Consider the following 27,635-nt stretch of genomic DNA (forward strand, 5'->3'; position numbering starts at 1 on the left):
GGTAAGACGAGGGGTGGGGGTGTGTGTCTTTTTGTCTATAACAGCTGCTGGGCAATGTCTAATATTAAAGAAGTCTCGAGGTATTGCTCGCCTGAGGTAGAGTACCTTATGATAAGCTGTCGACCACACTATCTACCAAGAGAGTTCTCATCTGTATTATTCGTAGCCATTTATTTACCACCACAAAGCAAAGCTCTCAACCAACTCTATAAGGCCATAAGCAAAGAAGAAAATGCTCACCCAGAAGCGGCGCTCCTAGTGCCCGGGGACTTTAATGCAGGCAAACTTAAATCAATTTGACCAAATTCTTACCAGCATGTCACATGTGCAACCAGGGGAAAACAATCCTAGGCCACCTTTACTCCACACACAGAAATGCATACAAAGCTCTCCCCCGCCCTCCATTTGGCAAATCTGACCACAATTCTATCCTCCTGATTCCTGCTTACAAGCAAAAACTAAAGCAGGAAGTGCCAGTGACTAGCTCAATACGGAAGTGGTCAGATGACGCGGATGCTACACTACAGGACTGTTTTGCTAGCACAAACTGGAATATGTTCCGGGATTCATCCAATGGCATTGAGGAATACACCACCTCAGTCATCGGCTTCATCAATAAGTGTATAGATGACGTCATCCCCACAGTGACTGTACGTACATATCCCAACCAGAAGCCATGGATTACAGGCAACATCCGCATTGAGCTAAAGGCTAAAGCTGACACTTTCAAGGAGCGGGAGACTAATACAGACACTTATAAGAAATCCCACTATGCCCTCAGGCAAACCATCAAACAAGCAAAGTGTCAACACAGGATTAAGATTGAATCCTACTACACCGGCTCTGACGCTCATCGGATGTGGCAGGGCTTGAAAACTATTATGGACTACAAAGGGAAACCCAGACGCGAGCTGCCCAGTGACGCAAGCCTACCAGACGAGCTAAATGCCTTTTATGCTCGTTTCGAGGCAAGCAACACTGAAGCATACACGAGAGCACCAGCTGTTCTGGATGACTGTGTGATAAAGCTCTCTGTAGCCGATGTAAACAAAACCTTTAAACAGATCAACATTCACAAAGCCGTTGGGCCAGACGGATTACCAGGACGTGTACTCAAAGCATGCGCGGACCAACGGTCAAGTATCTTCACTGACATTTTCAACCTCTCCCAGAGGTTTCAAGCAGACCACCATAGTCCCTGTGCCCAAGGAAGCAAAGCTAACCTGCATAAATGATTAACGCCCCATGGCACTCACGTCGGTAGCCATGAAGTGCTTTGAAAGGCTGGTCATGGCTCACATCAACAGCATCCTCTCGGACACCCTAGATCCACTCCAATTTGCATGCCGCCCCAACAGAGCCACAGATGACGCAATCTCAATCGCACTCCACACCACCCTTTCTCACCTGGACAAAAAGAACACCTATGTGACAATGCTGTTCATTGACTACAGCTCAGCGTTCAACACCATAGTGCCCACGAAGCTCATCACTAGGCTAAGGACTCTTGGACTAAACACCTCCCTCTGCAACTGGATCCAGGACTTCCTGACGGGCCGCCCCCAGGTGGTAAGAGTAGGCAACAACACATCTGCCACGCTGATCCTTAACACTGGGGCCCCTCAGGGGTGTGTATTTAGTCCCCTCCTGTATTCCCTGTTCACCCACGACTGCGTGGCCAAACACGACTCCAACACCATCATTAAGTTTGCTGACGACACAACAGTTGTAGGCCTGATCACCGACAACAATGAGACGGCCTATAGGCAGGTCAGAGAACTGGCAGTGTGGTGTCAGGACAACAACCTCTCCCTCAATGTGAGCAAGACAAAGGAGCTGATCGTGGACTACAGGAAAAGGTGGGCCGAACAGGCCCCCATTAACATCGATGAGCTGTAGTGGAGCGGTTCGAGAGTGTCCACATCACCAATGAACTATCATGGTCCAAACATACCAAGACAGTCGTGAAGAGGACACGACAAAACCTTTTCCCCTTCAGGAGACTGAAAAGATTTGGCATGGGTCCCCAAATCCTCAAAAGGTTCTACAGCTGCACCATTGAGAGCATCCTGACCGGTTGCATCACCGCCTGATATGGCAACTGCTCGGCATCTGACCGTAAGGCACTACAGAGGGTAGTGCAAATGGCCCAGTACATCACTGGGGCCAAGCTTCCTGCCATCCAGGACCTAAACGGCGTTGTCAGAGGAAAGCCCATAATAGCCCATAAAATTGTCAGAGACTCCAGCCACCCAAGTTATAGACTGTTTTCTCTGCTACCGCACGACAAGTGATACCAGAGCGCCAAGTCTAGGACCAAAAGGCTCCTAACAGCTTTTACCCCCAAGCCATTAGACTGCTGAACAATTCATAAAAATCACCACTGGACAATTTACATTGACACCCCCCCTCCCCTCTTGTACACTGCTCCTACTCGCTCTTTGTTTGTTACTTATGCATAGTCACTTCGCCCCCACCTACATGTACAGACTACCTAAACTAGCCTGTACCCCCGCACACTGACTCGGTACCGGTGCCCCCTGTATATAGCCTCGTTATTGTTATTCTTATTGTGTTACTTTTTATTATTACTTTTTATTTTAGTCTACTTGGTAAATATTTTATTCTTCTTGGTTAAGGGCTTGTAAGTAAGCATTTCACGGTAAAGTCTACATTTGTTGTATTCGGCGCATGTGGGAAATACATTTTTATTTGATTTTAAATTACTTTGCACACTTTGGACAGGTGTGTGGCCACATGGAAACACCAGTTAGACCTCTCACTCAAACCCTTATAATTATTTTGTCTTATATTGCACCAACCTCACATTTTCAAATAATATTCTTATCATGTTACTGAATGCATCCAGAGTATTTCTGATTTTGTTTCGTGGTCCCGTGTGGCTCAGTTGGTAGAGCATGGTGTTTGCAATGCCAGGGTTGTGGGTTCGATTCCCATGGGGGACCGGTATGGGAAAAAACAAAAAACAATGAAGTTTTTTTTTTTAATGAAATATATGCATTCGTCGCTCTGGATAAGAGTGTCTGCTAAATGACTAAAATGTAAAAATGTTATCAACAAATGCGGCAAAAGTTACAGTAAATGTAAAATGCACATAAAATCAACAGTGTAATGTTTGGATTCAGTCAGGTGAACTGTTGTGTCCTCACCTTTAGTCTAATAATTGACACATAACCTCCCTCTTAATTGCTACCATGGTTATGCCTTTGCATTCCGTATTTCTTCTGTAGAAATATCTCAATTTAGCCCTATCCATATAGGCCATTCCCACGAGTGATGGGAGTAAATTGTCCTGATATTTGTATTGTAAATATTTAATGTGTCCACCTGTTTTTCAGACTGCACCTGTGTCAATCTAAAGACGAGGCCCAATTCCCATAAAGGAAGGTGGCACATCCACCAAATAATCTAGCTTTGACAAAGTCGAAACGAGTCAGCTTTTTTAAGAATAAAAGCACCATACATAGAAAACAATTTTTCTTTCGATCTTTTTGGGAGACCACCTTTTCTACTCTTCCATTTTTTAAATGATTGGTCTATGTGCTGCAAATATTTATTACTCGGTCTATGTGCTGCAAATGATTATTACTCGGTCTATGTGCTGCAAATAATTATTACATGGTCTATGTGCTGCAAATAATTATTACATGGTCTATGTGCTGCAAATGATTATTACATGGTCTATGTGCTGCAAATGATTATTACATGGTCTATGTGCTGCAAATTATTATTACATGGTCTATGTGCTGCAAATTATTATTACATGGTCTATGTGCTGCAAATCACAAAAAAATATGGATTTAAGAGGCCAAATGAAATGAGTTAAGTGAGATTATTGAGAGACCTTTCAGAGAGATAAGTATAGGGTCCATCTAACACTCACATCTCATATCAATTGTCATTGTTTTACATCGGATTATAGCAGATTTCTAGATGAGTCAGGCCAATGTACCATTACCACAAATCCACAAACTTTTTCCCCATCTGAACAATCCCCCAGTACAATATCTTCAATTCAGTACATGCACATTGCACACAGCATATTGCCAGTGTTCCTTTTCTTAAGCACTTACACGCGGTAACCATTAGGTTAGACATCTCATTAGCAGACATATTGCTGGTGGGAATATTTACATGTCTCTGTACATTTAGATGAACAATGATAAAAGGTCCATCCGCTAAAGCATTCAAAATACTGTTAGTATCGTTTAAAACTTAGCAGGACTCACTCAATCAAGCTAAAACATGATTCTCAGGGCCAAGACAAACCAGTTTGCATAATTCTCAACATTACAAAATAAGAGTTTTGAACAATCACTTGCTCGTTTTGGGTTATTGGTAGTTTACGGCATTGCTGGAACATAGAGATCAATATGTTCTCTTGTTATCAGGGATCAAACTCCTCTTCTTAAACAACGCTGTGTAATGAAGGGACAAGGGACACTTCCAGGCTTTTCCAATAACTCCAATCACTCAATAGATCTTTATTATGGGTTTAATACGGGTGCATAAGGTAATTGCTGTCCTTGTGCTGACAAGTAATATTTCTTTACAAATGTCTGTACAAACCGAGCTCTTACATAATACAGATTTGATGGCTGAATTCATGACACGCAAACACCTGTGAAGAGGACCTTCACATTGAGCCAGACTAACATACTGTAAATTAAGTGTCCGAGTACAGGTGAATGGATTACTTTCTGTAGGTGCAAGGACTGGATGGAGACGGATAACTATTAAGCAGGTTTATCGGATCAAACCACATTAAACACCATCAGCGTGTCACGTCCTGACCAGCAGAGGGCGTATTGCTTAGTCTAGGTCAGGATGTGGCAGGGGGTTTGTGTTTGTTAAATGTTGGGTTGATGATTGGGACTTCCAATTGAAGGCAGGTGTGTATAGTTGCCTTTGATTGGAAGTCCTATATAGGTGTGTGTGTTTGTCTTTGGGGTTGTGGGGAATTGTTCTGTGTTGAGCCTATGCTTTGCCAGACTGTTGGTTGTTCGTTCATTCTCGTGAGTTCTTTGTTATTTTGGGTGTTCATTTTTGATAGTTAATAAAAGTCAAGATGAGCCTGCACATACCTGCTGCGTTTTGGTCCTCTTCTCTCCAGTACGACATTTAAGGATGAGTACGACTTATTTTATGACAGAATTCCCCACCAACAAAGGACCAAGCAGCGGAAGAAGGCTGGCGAGGTAAGGGAGACCGAGAGGCACCCCCAATAATTTTTTTAGGGGGGGGCACAAGGGCTGTTTGACGGGGCAAGAGCTGCCCGCCAGTCAACAGTCGTCAGAGCTGCCCGCCAGTCAACAGTCGTCAGAGCTGCCCGCCAGTCAACAGTCGCCAGAGAGGTCAGACTGCGCTGAACTGCCGGAGTGGCCAGACTGCCCTGAACTGCCGGCGTGGCCAGACTGCCCTGAACTGCCGGCGTGGCCAGACTGCCCTGAACTGCCGGCGTGGCCAGACTGCCCTGAACTGCCGGCGTGGCCAGACTGCCCTGAACTGCCGGAGTGGCCAGACTGCCCTGAACTGCCGGAGTGGCCAGACTGCCCTGAACTGCCGGAGTGGCCAGACTGCCCTGAACTGCCGGAGTGGCCAGACTGCCCTGAACTGCCGGAGTGGCCAGACTGCCCTGAACTGCCGGAGTGGCCAGACTGCCCAGACTGTCCCCAGTTGCCAGACTGCCCAGACTGTCCCGAGCTGCCAGAGTGGCCCGACTGCCTGGAACGGCCTGCACCTGAGCCACCTCCAGGATAGGTGGGTTGGGGAGGGAGGGTGTAGCACAGTGCCGTCGTTGACGGCAGCCACCCTCCCTTCCCTCCCTTGTGGTTTAGGGGTTATTGTTTGTTGGGTTTTTGTTGGGGTATTGGGGATTTTCTTTTCTTTTTTAGGTGCATCCTAAAAAAGTCTGCACCTTGAGGGGGGGGGTACTGTCACGTCCTGACCAGCAGAGGGCGTATTGCTTAGTCTAGGTCAGGATGTGGCAGGGGGTTTGTGTTTGTTAAATGTTGGGTTGATGATTGGGACTTCCAATTGAAGGCAGGTGTGTATAGTTGCCTTTGATTGGAAGTCCTATATAGGTGTGTGTGTTTGTCTTTGGGGTTGTGGGGAATTGTTCTGTGTTGAGCCTATGCTTTGCCAGACTGTTGGTTGTTCGTTCATTCTCGTGAGTTCTTTGTTATTTTGGGTGTTCATTTTTGATAGTTAATAAAAGTCAAGATGAGCCTGCACATACCTGCTGCGTTTTGGTCCTCTTCTCTCCAGTACGACATTTTTAAGGATGAGTACGACTTATTTTATGACACAGCGACAGAACTAGAACTGTCTTTCCCTTCCTGTATCAATAAAGTTTAACCCCACACAGTAAAAGCATTGGCCAATAGGAAAACAGCTCGTTTATATCCAGATAAAGAAATAGGTAAACAGTTATTTCCTGTGAAACAGATTCACCACATATTAGCACTGTGTATAACTGACATATAAATGAAAAAATTACTCAGGAAATAATCCTACAATACTAACACTGATTTGAAGGGCATGTTGTATTCCCAAATGCATCAATCCTAGACTTGGTGGTCTTCAGGAGTGTCAAAATACATGGATATAACATATGGACCACTGAAAAAGGAAAAATAATTATTTTAACTTGATATAAGAAATTAGAGGTTGGGAAGCAAACAGAAATGTAATTTTATAATAGTACCTTCTTACAGCACGGGACTTCAGTAACTATTAGGCAACTATTTAACTAACTATTCAGCAGTTTTATGGCTTGGGGTTAGACGCTGTTCAGGGTCCTGTTGGTTCCAGACTTGATGTATCGAACCGCTAGCCGTGCTGTAGCAGAGAGAACAGTCTATGAAGTCCCATGCAGATGAATGATGTGCCAAATACTATCCTGACTAAACACTACAGATGTGGGATCTTAATTTGAGCCAGTTTAATACAGCAGGAAACGAATCCTGCAGCAACAGGAAATGTGAATTATTATGTGGATTATAGTTAATGGACATTTTTGTAGAGGTTGATACACTTTTCATTAGGGCAAATCAAGTCTCAAATGTCAGTGGAAATTACAAACCTTAGAAGCCTTTTAAAACTCAAATAGACTACAAGTTTGCATTCATTGCTTTGCAGGAAAATTCTCAGCAACAAAAGAGGCATCAAATGAAGATCTTACATCTGTATGTGGCAGCTGCACAGGGACTCTGGTTTCATATACTACTATAGGCCTAACTGGAGCCTGTAAAAACAACACACTGAAGTGTAAATACATTAAATGAAAAGAAAGACCCTCCTAAAACATTTTTTTAAAGAAGACACAGACACGTAGTTCCACAAAAAAACAACACAAAGGCATCAAATAGGGTGGAGATAAGAAGACGGTGGCCCAGATTAGGCTGTAAGTTAACTGCTACCCAGTTTGAGAACAGAGTAGCAGCTAAGATGAGGCAATTAACCAACATGGAGAGAAGGAAGGCAAAAGAGTAACAAACAAACAGAACAGAACATTCTGTGATGTCATAGTAGCAAATGTTGGGACATTGGGTGCAACACTTTTATTCTAAAAGAGGAGCTGCCAAAAAGCAACATTTTATTCATAAGGTCATTATGCTAGAAGTCAATGGGTGCAATAAATTGATGTTTCCTTCAATACTTGCTGGTCAGTTATTGCTGGCTTTTGAAATACAGTGCCTTCGGAAAGTACTCAGACCCCTTGACTTTTTCCACATTTTGTTGCGTTACAGCCCTAATCTAAAATTGCTTAAATAGTTTTTCCTCCCCTCCTTAATCTACACACAATACCACAAAACAGTTTTTAGAAAATGTTTCTAATTTATTTTTAAAAACCTGGAAATATCACGTTTACATAAGTATTCAGACCCTTTACTCAGTACTTTGTTGAAACACCTTTGGCAGCGATTACATCATCGAGTCTTCTTGGGTATGACGCTACAAGCTTGGCACACCTGTATTTGGGGAGTTTCTCCCATTCTTCTCTGTAGATCCTCTCAAGCTCTGTCAGGTTAGATGGGGAGCGTTGCTGCACAGCTATTTGCAGGTCTCTCTAGAGATGTTCGACCGGGTTCAAGTCTGGGCTTTGGCTGGGCCACACAAAGCATTCAAAGACTTGTCTCGAAGCCACTCCTGCGTTGTCTTGGCTGTGTGCTTAGGGTCGTTGTTGTGTTGGAAGGTAAATCTTCACCCCAGTCTGAGGTCCTGAGCGCTATGGAGCAGGTTTTCATCAAGGATCTCTCTGTACTTTGCTTCGTTCATATTTGCCTCGATCCTGACTAGTCTCCCAGTCCCTGCTGCTGAACAACATCTCCACAGCATGATGCTTCACCGTAGGGATGATACCAGGTTTCCTCCAGACGTGACGCTTGGCATTCAGGACAAAGAGTTCAATCTTGGTTTCATCAGACGAGAGAAATAGTTTCTCATGGTCTGGGAGTCTTTAGGTGCCTTTTGGCAAACTACAAGCGGGCTGTCATGTTCCTTTTACTGAGGAGTGTCTTTCGTCTGGCCACGCTACAATAAAAGCCTGATGGTGGAGGGCTGCAGAGATGGTTGTCCTTCTAGAACGTTCTCCCATCTCCACAGAGGAACTCTAGACCATTGGGTTATTGGTCACCTCCGTGACCATGGCCCTTCTCCCCGGATTGCTCAGTTTGGCCGGTGGCCAGCTCTAAGAAGAGTCTTGGTGGTTTCAAACTTCATACATTTAAGAATTATGGAGGCCAATGTGTTCTTGGGAGCTTCAATGCTGCAGAAATGTTTTGGTACCCTTCCCCAGATCTGTGCCTCGACACAATCCTGTCTCAGAGCTCTACAGACAATTCTTTCGACCTCATGGCTTCGTTTTTGCTCTGACGTGCACTGTCAACTGTGGGACCTTACATAGACAGGTGTGTGCCTTTTCAAATCATGTCCAATCAATTAAATTTAGCACAGGTGAACTCCAATCAAGTTGTAGAAACATCTCAAGGATGATCAATGGAAACAAGATGCACCTGACCTCAATTTCGAGTCTCATAACAATGGGTCTGAATACTTATGTAAATAAGCTATATCTGTTATGTTTTATTTTATAATTTGCAAACATTTCTAAAAGCCTGTTTTTGCTTTGTCATTATTGGGTTTTGTGTGTCGAGTGCTGAAGAAAAAAAAGAATCCAGAAGAATTAAAATAAACTTGTACCCTAAACAACATGTGGAAAAAGTCAAGGGATCTGAATACTTTCCAAAGGCACTGTACCTAAGTCAATAAGTAATAAATGGTCCAGTCTAGTGTGGTGATACTTAATTCTTGTAGCTCCAAGCACACTTGCATTGAATATCTTTAGTAACTGAACAGATGGCAGATATGGGAAGGGCTTTGGGGGCCAAAAGAGAGAGTTCCTGTCGAAACTGTAGGTAATGGAACCTTTGAACTGGGACAGGAACTCCCACCTAGACACAGACAGTCATATGAAGACAAAAATCATTGAAATCCCCATGTAGACTAACTGCTGCCAGTGTTTTTATAGCTTTCTTACAACTATGTTAGATGAAACAACACAAAACAAAAAAGACCTTACAAAAGGTCAATTAAAAACGATGCAATTGTACAGCATCACCGGTTGTCATCATGGGACAGGGATTGCAGAAGAAATGGTAAACTTTCTTAGTGAGAAAGGCAGGTATAAAAAACAGAAGTGGACACTCTTGTACTGTACTCATAGTTCAGCTATGTAGTGCAGCATCTCGAAACAACCACAAGATCATGACGTATCTTGAAAAGCTGACTGAAATACCAAAAGAACCAATGTTTTTTTTAATACCCCAATTAACCATGCTATGATAAAAAAGTGATGATGAATGTGCCACACTACAAGCAATGTACCACAAGCTGGTAAACTATCTCGACCAGCTTAAAATCCAAGCTGGTCTAAACTGAATTTTCCAGCAGGGCCCCATATGCAATTATACAGTCCAATACATCCACAGTGAGGTTTCAACTGATTTTTACTATTTGTCTTTGGTTTAAATGATTTAATAACATTTCAACATTGTTTAGCATTACCTAGTCCAATTGTGGCATAACTGTAGGCATATTTGTTTGCATCCATTTCAATGACGTGCTTATATTTTGAAGGTGAACTGCTGATTCCACTATTGTTGGAATGTTGCTCACTTCCACTATCATTAATGTTGCTCACTTCACAGTTGTCACTTACGCAGCCACTCCACTCTCATTTCAGTTTCTTCTGTGTTTCTGAGAGCTTATCCTGCGGTCGTTTTTTTCTCCAGTCCAAGAACTTACATCTCGCTTGGTTGGCCTGCCATCCAGAAAGGAACCTACTGCGAATTAAATAGTGATTGCAACGTGCAACGTCCTCTCAGAAACGTCTATATGAACACACCATATGGATGATTCTATTGAGACTCTTGAGCAGATCGAACCCTATCCTTTTGAAGGCCCCCCCACCTTACAGTGTTAAAGTAAACATTTTGCAGTTTTAAAACTAATGTCATGTAATTCTACTCATTTTGTCATGAGGTGGTGATTGTTCTTTAGCAGTTTTATAGCTAATTTCCTGTAATTCTGCACATTCAAATCAAATCCTACAATTCTACACATTTTGCCTTGACTAATGCCATTTTCATACGATATCTGAGTGAGAGTGACTAACAAAATCAATGCCCTGTGTGCCCAGTCTGTAATTTGATGATGATTAGGCTACTTGGTTAAGATAGCTGGCTAGACTACCTTACCTAGCAATCCAAAATGTTTTTGCTAACATGGGCTTTGAGTGACTGTCATTGACTGACATAACAAGTGAAAAACTACCGATGCACTACCAAATATCCAACTTGTAGCTTGTGTATTCCACATGTATAACTCTAAACAGTAAGTTGAGTCCGCAACTGAGTTACTTAACATAAAAGAAAGAAAAAATAAAGTATGTATTTTGCAAATAGGCTCTGGTCTTGAGGGCCAAATATCAAGGTAAAATGCAGGACTGATCATTTTCATTTATCTGTGGGAAAACAGTGCCCTCTTGTGCGTAAAATTAAATCTCCACAAAAGAGGCCATGGGTGATTCAGTGTGAGATTATTGTGCATTTGTGCATTGGCCTAATAGCCTACGCTATGGCAGACACTGTTCATTTGGTACTGCATCTGAAACTGCCACTTCTGGCACATTTGTCATTCCTCAATAGGCGCTTCTTCGAGCGCTGCTCATCACGTTGCCACGCAACAACCATCCATGATCACGCAGGACCTAGCGCGTTGCATACTGGGAGTATCTCTGTGATGCTGATTCAGGGTCGCCAGTAGTTACCACAGCCACAAAGTCATAAATCCCGCCTATTTCTACAATTTATATGCTTAAAATCTGATTTTAAACCTAATTCCTTAACCTTAACCACACTGCTAACCTTATGCCTAACCCTAACCTTAAATTAAGACCAAAAAGCAACAACAAAATCATGAATTTTTACGATAGGCCTATAGCCAGACTTTTTGGCTGTGGTAACTAGTGGAAACCCTGATTCAGAGGAGTAGAACGAAGCGGATAACCGGGAGAATGGAGACTGGTGCAACGACAACCGACACATAGCCTATGTCTTTACCACGACCTCGCTCAAGAAACAATGCACTTCTCAAATTCCTCGCGCACCGAGGCCTTACACCGACGTCAGATGATAAGGTCTGGATGCAATGTTTTTCTCTTTGTTGAATTGACGTAGATGATCTTGCGGACATAAAGCACATTCAAAGGCATTGGCACCTTGGCTATAATAATGCTGATACACGGTCGCTCGCTTTGCTATGATAACTTGGGATAGCAAACGCCCCTTTGCTGTTTCTAGAGAAGAAAGAAATCTGGAATAGATGATTGGCAATCTACAACACAATTATTGGCAACGTCGCCAGATGATGTCAAGAGCTTAAACATGACAATTTGTTTATTGTACATCTATATAACAATAATCATTAATAATTTATAAAAATTCACCATAATGCAGATTTACGTCAGGGATTTGATTCACTCACAACGGGAGATGTAGTCTTTTACAAGCATCTAGTCGGGTTCCTTTGCGTGGGCTTTCCCGACTGTAAACGACATTTCCCGTAGTGCCACTTGCGCCCTTCCCATGCAGTGGAATGTTGTATCGCGGTTGAAATGTGTGATATTGGTCCAATACGTGATTCCCGAAATATTTTTTAGGGGCAGAGTAAAGTTACACTACATGCCCATTGGGCCAAGGGCGCAGTACAATGGTGAATTCTTGGAAAACGTCAAGCCTACTCTGGATGGACTGTGTGCGCCGCCTGACGCTCAAATGGTTGCCTACCCGTTGAGGGAAGCACTGAAACTGCAGTGCGGAGAAAATGTAACCGTAGGAGGAGAATGATAGTAGAGCTTCTGTGCCCGGGGACTGCTGTTAGTTGCGATGACGAGTTATGCCTTATGGAGTTATGTCTAAGGAAAGCATATTAGAAACAGAACGAGTCCCTCCCTGTTGTAGCAGTAAGGTGAGAGCGCAAATGGCAATGCATAGGCCCAACCTCAGATAAGTGCAGTGGGCTACTGAAATGGTAGGCTACACCCTTTCGTAATGACATCTTTTGGGGGTTGTTTTACATTTTAGTCGATTAGCAGACGCTGTTATCCAGATTGACCTACAATTATCACAATTGACCGCTCTGTCTTTTTTTCTGTTGATTTTGGTTAGTTACAGATTTTGAAGAATATAAAGACATGAATCAAATATATGCCTACTAAAAGGGTTTTGCCAAATCTGGGTGTGTGGTATTGGAGTTGTTCAATCCAAAGTCCCTAATGCAGGTTGCTAAAACCTGGGAGGAGAAAAGGGAGATCAATTTTTCGAAATGATGTCTGCCAGGTAAACTTAATTATTTTTGATGTACTTTACTGTAATCAACTAAGTGTAAATTGGCATTATTGAACCTGGAATGAATTACATGATAGTTAATTAACGTGTATATTGCTTTATTACTTTACACTCCATTCCTCTGACATCTTTGAGAAGATTTGCAGAATCTGCCTGCCTCTGCCTGCTTGTTCTTCAGACTTGCATGTATTGTTGCATTGAGGGTATCTTCCGCACATTGTCTAGGGCAGTGGGAAGCTTCCACACTGGTGTGAGGCTCAGGATGTTCTCTCATGCTTCTGCATTTGATTTGAGAATGCCTTGACCCCAGCTGTTCTAATAGGTGTGGTGTCTGGCAGGCAGCGCAATCTTAGGGAATGCCAGCAGGTGTGTGAAATTAGGGGGTCTGTGGCGCTACTTTTGGCCTGCACGGTGCTGTATGGCGCTGTCCAATGTGCTAAAAAGAGCTTCTGTCACACCTGTGCCTATGGATTCCGTTTGCAGCGAATTTGCACGCAATCACACGTTTTAGCTCTAACTGTTGCTGTCCCTGGTGCTAAATCTGCGACCAACACATTTGTTTTGAACGCGGGCCGCGGTGCTGACAGTGGAGCTGAATTGTTTACTCATTAGCCCGTAGACACATTTGGGGTTCAGAGGCGTTAGTGAGTGAGATCTCTCCAGTTTACAAGGGGTTTGTAGCCTAAATTAGTGTGTTTTTCTTCCCAGGTAAATGGCTGAAACAAGTTGGGAGCTGCTGTGCCTCTGTCTGGCCGACCAATGCAGTGTGTAGGGACGGTCGCCCAGCCCGACGAAAACATGAACGGAGCGGGGGAGCAGGTGGACATCCTGTCTCCTAACTGCATGGTAAAGGACCGATGGAAAGTGGTGAGTTTATTTATCTTCAGTGCTATTTTGACCATGTAATTGTGTCTCAGTGGAGTGATTGGTTGAATAATTGAGTAATTGATTGAAATGAAATTAGTTGAGAATCCCTGATTTGGAATATTCCTTACCCTGATGTGAACTAGCGTGGTCACAGAACTGTTGGTGCTCTCTTGCCAAATCGTACGGGCAGTATGTTTCCATTAACTTGTCCAGGTATTTTTTTGTCAGCATTTAGAAAGTTCCATATTCATTAGATGTGACAATTGCCTGCTAGGGTCCATTTACATGTAACTATATTTAGTCAATAAAAACAGCTGGGCGTAATGATGTCACACCAACAAACAATAAAACCGTTTTACGCAAAAACCTACAGTGTCAAAACAAATGAGTGGTTGAAGTGTTTCCATTACCCATTTAGGCAAATTGCTCATTAATAAATTGTCGACGGCCTGTTTGCCCTCCCACCTATCTGATTCTTGTCTCAGGTAGCCCGCGGAAGACGGCATGGCCAGATTGCAATAATTGACTAATATTTGCCATATTCTAATAATTCTCTGTGTCATGGTGAAACTAGCACTCCTGTAGATCTGAATTAACTGGACGGTGAAACTTGCCAGCCAACCAGAAAAGCAAGGTGAAGCAATTCAGGCATTCTTAAAAGTCAGGACATTCTTGTCCTGCAAAGGAGCATTATTTTTTATAGTTGACAAAATAGATTTAGCAAGCAGTAGGCATTTAGAATGAAATGTGGAGTTTTATAGTTACATGATGTCATCATGTGCCCTGTGTATCTTCAAAATTATTCGGCAGTAATTTATTCAAAAAACACAGTTTCCACCATCATTTGTCGCGATAAAGAAAGTTAGACAATAAAGTTAAATCCATTCCTGTCAAATGGATAAAAATGTTATCAATCTTTAGAACATCTCTGCTATATCTGCCTGCCTTTCCATTGCAATAAAACCATTTTGTAGAACAAACCTGGGTCAATGGAAACCTGCCTAGTGATAGGTGTGACAAGGATTATAAGAGTTAGCAAGACAGCACAAACCGTTTTGGGACCAGGCTAGTTGAGAACTAGCATTTTTTAAATGTTCACTTTAAAGAACAGGCAGCCAACCCAAATTAGTAGACATCCACATTACTCCGTTTTTCACAGTGTTTATTCTTCTCTGCCACCATTTCCAGCTGAAGAAGATTGGTGGGGGAGGTTTTGGGGAGATCTATGAAGCATTGGACCTGCTGACCAGGGAGAATGTGGCTCTGAAGGTAGAGTCAGCCCAGCAGCCTAAACAGGTTCTCAAGATGGAGGTGGCTGTCCTCAAGAAACTGCAAGGTAAGGGTCTTTGTGGTTGAGCAGTATCTCACACACACACACACACACACACATACACACACACACACACATATACACACATGCTACAGGTGTGGTTAAGCACCTGTAACCCTATCTATACAAAGCACGTAATAAAACCCCAAAGGTTGTGGGTTCAGTTCCTGGGACCGCCTTTGCCAGTCTTTCCCTTCTCCTGCACTATACTGTATATAGCCCTATGTGATGGAATTCCACTCTCCTGTTGTGAAATAGATAAAAAGTGCAAGTTAAGGGCAGGCGTCTATCAAGGAGGGATAGGGATCACTAAGGACACGATCAATCAATGACAACATCACCTTGTACATGAATAAGCATGGCGAGGTTAATTACGTTGTCTATCTATGGTCTACAGTGAAGTGAGGTAAACGTTCGTCTGTCTAGCTATTTGATTAGTGTTATTGGCATCTGTCTGGACCAGGTTGAAGGTGTGGTGATTGTTTGTTTTGTTCGGGGGTTGGATGAGTTGGGTAGTCACTCGGTTGACATGTCTGTTGCACTGGGGTTTATACTGCTTTGTGAAAAATAATATTTTGGCATTGAGTGTTTCACATTGTTGGAATCCCGTAAAAAAACAGCTTGTCACAATCCAACTGAGCATGAGCGTATTGTGTTGAAATATGCAGAGATTCTAATCTCTTAGGCAGCATTTATTTGGGGGTATTTCTGTGGCTTGTTCTGGTCTATAGCCCCAGGAACAGATACAGAACTGTGACTGCTGGCAGGGAGGATTGTTAATGAGCATGAAACTGTGAATGTGTGTCTGCCTGGCTGTGCTGTTAGTGAGCACCCTTCTTCAAATGACTTGGGGAAATACCCTGAATGTTCTCTTACTACTGTTATTGAAATGCAAATCAACCTGAAAGACTAAGGTCATTGGAAATTACTTGCCTGAAGTTAGCATGCCCTACTTGTATTTTATGACTAAATCTAGGGACTACATGACTTTGAATATGTTTAATTCTCTGATAAATGCCTCATTCATATAGGAAGATACCACATTCTGAATGTATCAGGTCCTAGGAAAGCAATCTGATCCCAATTCTTCTAACAAGGATGCAAAATGTTTTGGGATTATTACAAGGGTTGGTCTAACATCTAACTGAATCAGTTGTTTAACTGTGATGGTACAAGTCGATTTATAGATAGCTAATGTTATACTGACTGTATTGTAACATTTACACTAACCTCTCTCCATTCTTTCACAGGAAAAAATCATGTATGTAAATTCATCGGATGTGGAAGGAACGAGAAGTTTAACTATGTGGTCATGCAACTTCAGGTAACCCTCTATCAAAACAGTCTGATAGAATTGCCTTAGGTAGAGAGAATCACAGCCAAGGCTACAAATAAGTAGGAAACAATGATTGAAAATTAATTATCCCTCTCTTCCTCTCTCGTCCCCCTCTCCCATTCTCCCCCCTCTCTCCCTCTCCATCCCCCCTCTCTCTTATCTCTCCCTCCCCTAACCTCCCTCCCACTCCCTCTTTCTCCCCCATCCCCTCTTTCTCCTCCCCCTCTTCCCATTTCTCTCTCTCCCCCAACCCTCTCCCCATCTCTCTCCCTCTCCTCCTCGCCCTCTCCCCCACTCTTTCCCTACCCATTCTCCCCCCCAGCAGGGGAGAAACCTAGCAGACCTGAGGAGGAGTCAGCCCCGCGGCACCTTCACCATGAGCACCACGCTACGCCTGGGCAAACAGATTCTGGAGTCCATAGAGGCCATCCACTCTGTGGGCTTCCTGCATAGAGACATCAAGCCTGTAGGTGGCGCTCTCAGTAACTATTAACTTAAAGCCTGCAGGTATAAGGCATTATGATGTGTGGTTACAGGTATAAGGCATTGTAAGGGGTAGAAAGAATGGTGGTGAGATAGAGAGAACGAAAGAGAGTGAGAGAGCGAGTGGGGGTGAGACAGAGCGAGACAGATGGGAGTGTGTGAGAGAGAGTGAGCGACCGAGTGGGGGTGAGACAGAGCTAGACAGATGGAAGTGTGTGAGAGAGACGGAGAAAGAGAGACTAGGACTGCATAATATGGGCAAAATATCTAATTGCGATTACATTTTTTTTACCAAATATTGTGATTGCAATTTGTATCGCAATATACAGTAGATCAAAACACTTGGGTGACTGTTGGAACCATAGAAATGTAGATTTAAATGAAGAAGCAAAGTGGAAAGCAGCATCGTTTTTGTTTGGAACAATGTTTGACCTAACAGAACAGCATGGAAACGTATAGTGAATCTAACAGCGGGGAGGAGGAGCTGCCATAGGTGAACGGGGCTTGGTGTGTGTGGGAAGCAGACGCAAGAGTAGAAAAAAACCGAAGTAAAACTATAAAAACGCGGCTGGGTAGCATTTCAAAATATTGCACGCGATATGGATTTCTTGCGATATGGATCTCTTGCGATATGGATATTGCACATCAATATTCCAATTTTGATTGGAATTTGATTAATTAAGCAGCCGTAAGAGAAACCATGTTGATCTCAGTCTGTGTGCTCAAAAATGGATAGCACTTTGGGTTAGTGAGCCTCAACGTAACATCTAGGCCTTATTGGCGCCAATATTGTCAATTAAAACCAAAAATAAGTCTAATTCGTTTAGGTTCTGGGCAAAAGCTAGTCTCACGTCTATACAATGATAGGGGGAAACAGTGCTTTGGGCTTCACCTGTTTTATATTCCTGTGATGTCCTCAACTCAATCTGTTTCTCGTTTTTTTTCCCAGTCTAACTTTGCTATGGGTCGACTCCCCTCCACCTACAGAAAGTGCTTCATGTTAGACTTTGGCCTGGCTCGCCAGTACACCAACACTACTGGAGAGGTTCGACCAGTAAGTAGCCGTGGAAGGATTTTGTTAATGTCATGTTTTATGGTATGTTAATATTCAAATCTATTGAATCATTCTAACAACAATATATATAATATGATATAGGCTAATATACAGTTGGCAGTGTTGTAAAGTACTTAAGTAAAATTACTTTAAAGTACTAATTAAGTCGTTTTTTGAGGTATCTGTACTTTATTATTAACATTTTTTACAACTTTTACTTCACTACATTCCTAAAGAAAATTATGTACATTTTACTCCATACATTTTCCATGACACCCAAAAGTACTCGTTACATTTTGAATGTTTAGCAGGACAGAAAATGGTCTAATTCAAACTTATCAAGAGAACATCCCTGGTCATCCCTACTGCGTCTGATATGGTGGACGCACTAAACACACGCTTCGTTTGTAAATTATGTCTGATAGTTGGAGCGTGCCACTGGCTATCCGTAAATAAATAAAAACTAGAAAATGTGGCCGTATGCTTTGCCTAATATAAGGAATTTGAAATGATTTTATATTTTTACTTTTGATACTTAAGTATATTTAAAACCAAATACTTTTAGACTTTTACTCGAGTCGTTTTTTACTGGGTGACTTTCACTTTTACTTCAGTCATTTTCTGTTAATGTATCTTTACTTTTACTTAAGTATGACAATTGGGTACTTTTCCCACCACTGACAGTTGGCAAACAAGATGCAGGCTAATATACAGATGGCTAGCCTGATGCAGGCTAATATACGGTGGTCTAGCCTGATACAGGCTAACATACAGTTGTTAGATACAGATATACAGTTGGCTAGCCTGATACGGGCTAATATACAGTTGTCTAGCCTGATACGGGCTAATATACAGTTGTCTAGCCTGATACGGGCTAATATACAGTTGTCTAGCCTGATACGGGCTAATATACAGTTGGCTAGCCTGAGACGGGCTAATATACAGTTGGCTAGCCTGATACGGGCTAATATACTGTTGGCTAGCCTGATACGGGCTAATATAGCACTCACTTCTGTCATCATGAAGTGCTTTGAGAGACTAATCAAGGATCATATCACCTCCACCTTGCCACACTAGATCCACTTCAATTTGCATACCACCCCAATAGGTTCACGAACAATGCAATCGCCATCACACTGCACACTGCCCTATCCCATCTGGACAAGAGGAATACCTATGTAAGAATGCTGTTAATTGACTACAGCTCAGCATTCAACACCATAGTACCCTCCAAGCTCATCATTAAGCTTGAGGCCCTGTGTCTCAACCCCGCCCTGTGAAATTGGGTCCTGGAATTTCTGACAGACCGCCCCCAGGTGGTGATGGTACGAAACAGCTCCACTTCGCTGATCCTCAACACTGGGGCCCCAAAAGGGTGCGTGCTTAGCCCCCTCCTGTATTCCCTGTTCACCCATGACTGCGTGGCCACGCACGCCTCCAACTCAATCATCAAGTTTGCAGACGACTCAACAGTAGTGGGCTTGAATACCAACCATGATGAGACAGCCTACAGGGAGGAGGTGAGGGCACTCGTAGTGTGGTGTTAGGAAAACAACCTCTCACTCAACATCAACAAAACAAAGGAAATGATCGTGGACTTCAGGGAAACACCAGAGGGAGCATTCCTCTATCCACATCGACGGGACAGCAGGTGGAAAGTTTAAGTTCCTCGGCGTACACATCACGGACAAACTGAAATGGTCCACCCACACAGACAGTGTGGTGAAGAAGGCGCAACAGTGCCTCTTCAACCTGAGGAGGCTGAATACATTTGGCTTGTCACCTAAAACCCTCACAAACCTTTACAAATGCACAATTGAGAGCATCCTGTCAGGCTGTATCACCGCCTGGTACGGCAACTGCACCGCCCACAACAGCAAGGCTCTCCAGAGGGTGGTGCGATCTGCAAAACGCATCACCGGGGGCAAGCTACCTGCCCTCCAGGACACCTACAGCACCCGATGTCACAGAAAGGCCAAAAAGAGCATCAAGGACAACAACCACCCGAGCCACTGCCTGTTCACCCCACTTCCATCCAGAAGTCGAGGTCAGCACAGGTGCATCAAAGCTGGGACTGAGAGACTGAAAAACAGCTTCTATCTCAGGGCCATCAGACTGTTAAACAGCCATCACTAACACAGAGAGGCTGCTGCCTACATACAGACTTGAAATCACTGGCTAGTTTAATAAATGGATCACTAGTCACTTTAATAATGCCACTTTAATAATGTTTACATATCTTGCATTACTCATCTCATATGTATATACTGTATTCTATACCATCTATTGCATCTTGCCTCGGTCATTGCTCATCCATATATTTATATGTACATATTCTTATTCCATCCCTTTACTTAGATTTGTGTGTATTAGATAGTTGTTGTGGAATTGTTAGATTACTTGTTAGATATTACTGCACAAGCATTTCGCTACACTCGCATTAACATCTGCTAATCATGTGTATGTGACCAATAAAATTTGATTTGAATTGATACAGTTGGCTAGCCTGATTCAGGCTAATATACAGTTGGCTAGCCTGATTCAGGCTAATATACAGTTGGCTAGCCTGATACAGGCTAATATACAGTTGGCTAGCCTGGGCAACAGGGGAGATTCTTTGTGTTTTTCTTCTTGCTGACTCAGCCTCCAGTCATCGATTAGATAGGCAGGCCTGTACTGCAGATATAGAACAGCGACGGGACCACACACTCATGCATGCACGCACACACAAACACACTGTTGTAAATTCTAACATGCAGTTTCTGAGGCACTATTCCTGGGACTTCCTTCAGAATGGAATGGGTGTTACTATCAAAATGGCGGTGCACATAACCAGTTTCCAGTTAGAGATGCCAATGACCATTAGAAACTAGAAACATTAGGAAGATGTCCAAGAAGATGATGTCATCTGATTATGGTACATTTAAGTTATGCCTTAAGCGTTGTAAATTCATTAGTTAATAGTTTGTTAATGTTAATTAATGCATAATTTATTTGGAAATTGCCTTGTTATATGTTCACATAGCGTTGATGTTAAAGGACAAATCTACTCAAAAACTATCTTTTGGTATTTTTTCATTAGGCCACTGTTGATGCAGTCCCCAAAACACATGCAAAACATTTTGGGACTGTATCAACAGGGGACTAATGAAAAAATCCTAAAAGATAGTTTTAAGTGGATTTTTCCTTTAAGGTTTTTACAGATGTTGTGCTGCCATGTGATGCTGTTCCTTATTCACCTGTGTTGTTTTATTTTTTGCAGTTTTGCTGTTCCTTTTTGGGCTTTTCTGTTCGAAGCGCATGCTTGTGATCCGTCTCATCAGTAAGGTGCTTGATCCCATTTACGTTTTTATTATCTCTCCCTGCCTGAGATATTTTCCATATCCTTCCTCGTCTCGTTTTAGGTTTTCTTTTAAGTACTTTAGTTCCATAAATCGTTTTCTTTCTAGTTGTCTGAGGGAAATTATGTTTCGGGTTTCGTCCTGAAAAGAGAACTTACCGCATTTTATTTTCCAGCCCAGAACTGTGGCGGGATTTCGGGGAACTGTTCGTTATGCGTCAGTAAATGCTCATAAAAACAAAGTAAGTGTCTATTTGGGGTGAAAAAATTCTATGCACTACAAATTAATTCCAACCTGAGGGTTTTGTGTTACATCATTTTGTCAGGAAATCTAAAATAGCTGTTGTGTATGTACTCCAGTAAATCATGAAAATTATTATCTGATTAATGCATTTTTTACCTTCTCAGGAAATGGGTCGCCATGACGATCTATGGTCGCTATTTTACATGTTGGTAGAGTTTGCAGTCGGTCAGTTACCATGGAGAAAAATTAAAGATAAGGTGAGCTACTATCTACAGTTGCTATTATAATTATTACACTTCCCAATATCAGTTGTTTCCAATATTTCTTCATCCTGGTCTAGGAGACCCAAAGGGGTGCACATTGTTATTTTTTACCTTAGCGCTACACACCTGATTCCACTAATCAACTCATCATCAAACCTTTCACTAGTGGAATCAGGTGTGTAGTGCTAGGGCAAAAATAAAATGTGCACCCTTTGGGGTCCCCAGGACCAGGATTAAGAAACCCTGCAGTAGAGAATGGTTACTAGTGTCTACTGGTGTCTGCTGTGCTCAACTGGTATCTAATGCTTTCTACTGTATCTCTTGTTTGTTACCAGGAGCAAGTGGGTCAGATTAAAGAGCGCTACGACCACAGAATGCTGCTCAAACACATGCCTTCTGAGTTTTACATCTTCTTGGATCATGTTTTAGGCCTTGACTACTTCACCAAACCAGATTACCAGGTACCTACTGTTCACTCCCTGCACGTGCATTCAAATGATTTATCCCCCATTGAACCTTGTTTTTCTGGCATTCATTTCAATAGCAGAGTGAACAAGACATGGAAGTGTGGCAATGTGAGACTAACTCCCATACCATACTCTCTCTCTTAATTTTTAGTAATGAAACTATTAAAAAACCGTCCGAAGTAAATACATTTTAGTACTTAAAGTAAAGCTTATTATTGTATAGCAGGTTTGGTTGAATTTCAACTTTATACCTTACATACATTTTCCGAAAACCCTTTCCCTGTGATCGTCTATGCAGTTGCTGATGTCGGTCTTTGAGAACAGTATGAAGGAACATATCATCACAGAGAACGAGCCTTTTGATTGGGAGAAGGGAGGGACGGATGGAGTGCCTCTGTCCACCAGCACGTCAACGCCCCCTCAACAGAACACACGACAGACTCCCGCTGTGATTGGGTAAGGGAATCAAAATGAGCCATTTAGCTTTATGCAACTGTGAGAATTTGTAACGCACTGTTGTGTAAAATGAAAAGGGAATCACACTTCAAAACATTAAAAACGCATCCACATGAAGATGAACAGTCTATCCACTACTTATTAACAAGATTTAACAGCAGAAAGCAGAAAGGAATTCAAAGGGAATCACACTTCAAAACATTTTGGACACATCAATATGAAAACATCTAGCCAGCAAAGAGATTACACAATTCCCATTTACCGGTAGCCTAATTCACTTAAAGAATCAGGAACAAACAGTCTAATGCTGGGTTGTGACAATTCATTCAGATTTAGAATACAACTGTGAGGATTTGCAACACACTGTTTGCATTTGAAGTGATATATGATATTTTCGACAACAACACTAATTGAATTAATCGCCTGATCATTTTGTAAAAGAGAATGTGCTCTCATTAATGTTATAATGTAATAATTAAGAATGTTCTCAATAACTTACCTTGTTAAATACAGGTAATGAAAGAATGAATAAAAAAAGAAAGAAAATAGTCAGTATCAGTCCATGTTCTGTGCTTTCCCAGGGTGGTGAACGTGACTCTGGTTCCTGGGGAGCTGCCGAGGGAGAACACAGATGACGTTCTACAAGACGAGCACCTGAGTGACCAGGAGAACGCTCCACCTGCAGTACCCAGCAGGCCTTGCGAGGGGACACCTCCCCAGTTGGAAGCCGAGGCGTGGCACGACACCGACTTAAACCGCAACCAACTCAGGATCAGCATCAGCAAGGTACAGGAGGGACCATCTAATATGTCCTCATTGTATCTCACTGTGGTACTGGCAGCACTATGAAATATTGCCTTATAGTCTTTAAATATATTCAAACGGTAGAAGTACATTAGAAGGGCTAGTTTACTTTCTTGTTGGTTTTCAATGACCATCTATTACGTTCAGAGGATATAGACCATAGAAATAGAATGGGCTTGCAAGCTCTAACCCTGACAATTTGACTGGTAAACTCATGGGTGCACTTTCAATGGCTGCCTGGTATTGTGATGCAATCATTTCCATGGTAATGTAAAATGTTAATTCAGATGATGTTAACTTATGTGGCTCATGCAATGGAATGTATTTTTTGTAATGTCAGTTGTTGATTAAGTATATCACAGCACATATTGATGGTCATGGCTAGAAGGGATCCAGCTTTTGTAAAATTAACGTCAGATTTTGTGTTTTGTAGCAGGTTAGGAGAACTTATTCAGCAGGTTAGGAGAATTAACGTAGCAGGTTAGGAGCATTAGGTTAAGGTTAGGAAAAGGGTTAGAGTTAGCAAAAATACAACAAAAAAATGAACTTTTGACATTAATTTGACAAAAGCAGGATCCCTTCTAGCCAAGACACACATTGATGGGTCCACTTCCTACTTTTACTTCCTGGTTTGCTTCTATGGGTACACTCGCAATGGTAGCCAGTACACTCATTATACCATCATTGACTTGAATGGGGTCTCATTCTCATTTCAATGATATAGACATACCTGGTTGTAGATAGACCTGGAGATATACAGTTGAATTCGGAAGTTTACATACACTTAGGTTGGAGTCATTAAAACTCGTTTTTCAACCACTCCACAAGTTTCTTGTTAACAAACTATAGTTTTTGCAAGTCGGTTAGGACATCTACTTTGTGCATGACACAAGTCATTTTTCCAACAATTGTTTACAGACAGATTATTTCACTTATAATTCACTGTATCACAATTCCAGTGGGTCAGAAGTTTACATACACTAAGTTGACTGTGCCTTTAAACAGCTTGGAAAATTCCAGAAAATGATGTCATGGCTTTAGAAGCTTCTGATAGGCTAATTGATGTCATTTGAGTCAATTGGAGGTGAACCTGTGGATGTATTTCAAGGCCAACCTTTAAACTCAGTGCTTCTTTGCTTGACATCATGAGAAAATCGAAATAAATCAGCCAAGACCTCAGAAAACAAATTGTAGACCTCCACAAGTCTGGTTCATCCTTGGGAGCAATTTCCAAATGCCTGAAGGTACCACGTTCATCTGTACAAACAATAGTACGCAAGTATAAACACCATGGGAAGGAGACACGTTCTGTCTCCTAGAGATTAACGTACTTTGGTGCAAAAAGTGCATATCAATCCCAGAACAACAGCAAAGGACCTTGTGAAGATGCTGGAGGAAACAGTTACAAAGTATCTATATCCACAGTAAAACGAGTCCTATATCGACATAACCTGAAAGGCAATGAAGAAGCCACTGTTCCAAAACCGCCATAGAAAAGCCAGACTACGGTATGCAACTCCACATGGGGACAAAGATTGTACGTTTTGGAGAAATGTCCCCTGGTCTGATGAAACAAAAATAGAACTGTTTGGTCATAATGACCATCGTTATGTTTGGAGGAAAAAGGGGGAGGCTTGCAAGCCGAAGAACACCCTCCCAACTGTGAAGCACAAGGGTGGCAGCATCATGTTGTGGGAGTGCTTTGCTGCAGGAGGGACTGGTGCACTTCACAAAATAGTTGGCATCACGAGGAAGGAAAATTGTGTGGATATATTGAAGCAACATCTCAAGACATCAGTCAGGCAGTTAAAATCTTGGTTGCAAATGGGTCTTCCAAATGGACAATTACCCCAAGCATACTTCCAAAGTTGTGGCAAAATGGCTTAAGGACAACAAAGTCAAGGTATTGGAGTGGCCATCACAAAACCCTGACCTCAATCCTATAGGAAAATATGTGGGCAGAACTGAAAAAGCGTGTGGGTGCAAAGATGCCTACAAACCTGACTCAGTTACACCAGCTCTGTCAGGAGGAATGGGCCAAAATTCACCCAACTTATTGTGGAAGGCTACCCAAAACGTTTGACCCAAGTTAAACAATTTAAAGGCAATGCTACCAAATACTGATTGAGTGTATGTAAACTTCTGACCCACTGGGAATGTGATGACAGAAATAAAATCTGAAATAAATAATTCTCTCTACTATTATTCTGACATTTCACATTCTTAAAATAAAGTGGTGATCCTAACTGACCTAAGACAGGGATTAAATGTTAGGAATTGTGAAAAACTGAGTTTAAAGGTATTTGGCTAAGGTGTATGTAAACTTCCGACTTCAACTGTATTTCAGGTACTGTGTTTACAATGAATTTAAAGTGCTCAAACATGGTAAAGTAAATAATAACACCTTTACAATACAGTTCAAGCTGGTCTATACCTGCAGTACACAATAGGTCTAACTCTTGACAGTGATTGTTAACAGTGGTAACCCTAGAAACGCCCTTTCCCCCAGGGGCAGTTGGCTGCGGAGGAAGAGGAGCCTGCTAGAGGGACGTGTCCTGATGCCCTCGTGGGTGGAGCTCCCCCAGAAATGACTGGTGCTCAGGTCTGCGCTCTGCGGTACCGGAGGATCAACAGCCCAGAGTCAGACCGTGTGTCCGCCGCAGACGGGAGACCAGACATCTACGACAAACGAGGGTGAGGGCGCTATACACTGAGTGTACAAAACATTAGGAACACCAGCTCTTTCCATGACAGACTGACCTGGTGAGTTCAGGTGAAAGCTATGATCCCTTATTGATGTCACTTGTTAAATCCACTTCAATCAGTGTGGATGAAGGGGAGGAGACAGGTTAAAGAAAGATTTTTAAGCCTTGAGGCAATTGAGACATGGATTGTGTATGTGTGCCATTCAGAGGGTGAATGGGCAAGACTAAACATTTAAGTGCTTTTGAACAAGATATGGCCAGCATCATACCACCCTGCATCCTGCTGCTGGCTTGCTTTTAAAGCTAAGCAGGGTTGGTCCTGGATGGGAGACCAGGTGGTGTTGGAGGGCCAGTAGGAGGCACTCATTCCCAAGGCAGTGATTGGGGGCATTTCCCTGTGTAGGGTGCTCTCTTTCAGATGGGATGTTAAACAGTGTCCTGACTCTCTGTGGTCACTAAAAATCCCATGGCACTTATCATAAGAGTCGGGGTGTTGACCCTGGTGTCCTGGCTAAATTCCCAATCTGGTCCTCATATCATCACGGTCACCTAATCATCCCCAGTTTACAATTGGCTCATTCTTCTCCCCTGTAACTATTCCCCAGGTCATTGCTGTAAATTAGAATGTGTTCTCAGTCAACTTACCTGGTAAAATAAAATAAATAAAATGGTAGTAGGTTCCTGATCGCTGGTTTGAGTCAAGAATTGCAATGCTACTGGTGTTTTCATCCACAACAGTTTCCTGTGTGTAGCAAGAATAGTCCACCATCCGAAGGAAATCCAGCCAACTTGACACAACTTTGGGAAGCAATGGAGCCAGCATCCCTGTGGAATGCTTTTGACACCTTGTAGAGTCCATGCCCCAATTGCCCTGTTCTGAGTGCAAAAGGGGGCTCCGCTCAATATTAGGAAGGTGTTCCTAATGTTTTGTACACTCAGTGTATAGTGCAGACAAGTTATACACTGTTGTGCATATGTATACTTTATGTACACACCACACATCAATCAATCAAAGAGATTTTATAAAGCCCTTTTTGCATCAGCACCAGCGTAAACCCCCAAAGATCAAGCAATGGAGAGGCAGCAACACAGTGGCTAGGAAAAACTCCCTAGAAGACAGGAATCTGGGAACAAACCTAGAGAGGAACCAGGCTGCGAGGGGTGGCCAGTCCTCTTCTGGTTGTATTGGGTAGAGATTATAAGAGTACATGGCCATTAGGGCCAGATCGTTTTTTTCAAGATGTTCAAACGTTCATAGATGACCAACAGGGTCAGATAGTAACCATGGCTATAGAGCAGCCATCCTCAACAGGTCGACTGCAGTTCGGATCCGGACCCAGAATGACGTCAATGC

At 42.5% G+C, this 27,635-nt stretch overlaps 1 protein-coding gene across 3 annotated transcripts in view; it reads left to right on the plus strand.

Annotated features, from left to right (window-relative positions):
- Nucleotides 1-11,428: 11,428 nt before the first annotated feature.
- LOC106577167 (tau-tubulin kinase 1) overlaps nucleotides 11,429-27,635 on the plus strand; it is a 38,203-nt gene continuing 21,996 nt past the window's right edge. The window contains exons 1-12 of one of the 3 annotated variants that reach the window (XM_014154979.2): nucleotides 11,429-11,722; nucleotides 13,641-13,799; nucleotides 14,988-15,135; nucleotides 16,380-16,453; nucleotides 16,788-16,931; nucleotides 17,898-18,002; nucleotides 21,519-21,584; nucleotides 21,751-21,843; nucleotides 22,185-22,310; nucleotides 22,615-22,772; nucleotides 23,354-23,558; nucleotides 26,086-26,270. In XM_014154979.2, coding sequence (XP_014010454.1) covers nucleotides 13,692-13,799; nucleotides 14,988-15,135; nucleotides 16,380-16,453; nucleotides 16,788-16,931; nucleotides 17,898-18,002; nucleotides 21,519-21,584; nucleotides 21,751-21,843; nucleotides 22,185-22,310; nucleotides 22,615-22,772; nucleotides 23,354-23,558; nucleotides 26,086-26,270 — 1,412 coding nt within the window. In that variant the 5' untranslated portion in view covers nucleotides 11,429-11,722; nucleotides 13,641-13,691. Of the gene's footprint in view, nucleotides 11,723-12,174; nucleotides 12,924-13,640; nucleotides 13,800-14,987; nucleotides 15,136-16,379; nucleotides 16,454-16,787; nucleotides 16,932-17,897; nucleotides 18,003-21,264; nucleotides 21,330-21,518; nucleotides 21,585-21,750; nucleotides 21,844-22,184; nucleotides 22,311-22,614; nucleotides 22,773-23,353; nucleotides 23,559-26,085; nucleotides 26,271-27,635 lie in introns of those variants that run through there. The other 2 variants (XM_014154981.2, XM_045700987.1) reach the window with 2 other exon arrangements.

Source organism: Salmo salar, chromosome ssa18 (genome assembly GCF_905237065.1).
Source record: "Salmo salar chromosome ssa18, Ssal_v3.1, whole genome shotgun sequence".
NCBI lineage: Eukaryota > Metazoa > Chordata > Actinopteri > Salmoniformes > Salmonidae > Salmo > Salmo salar.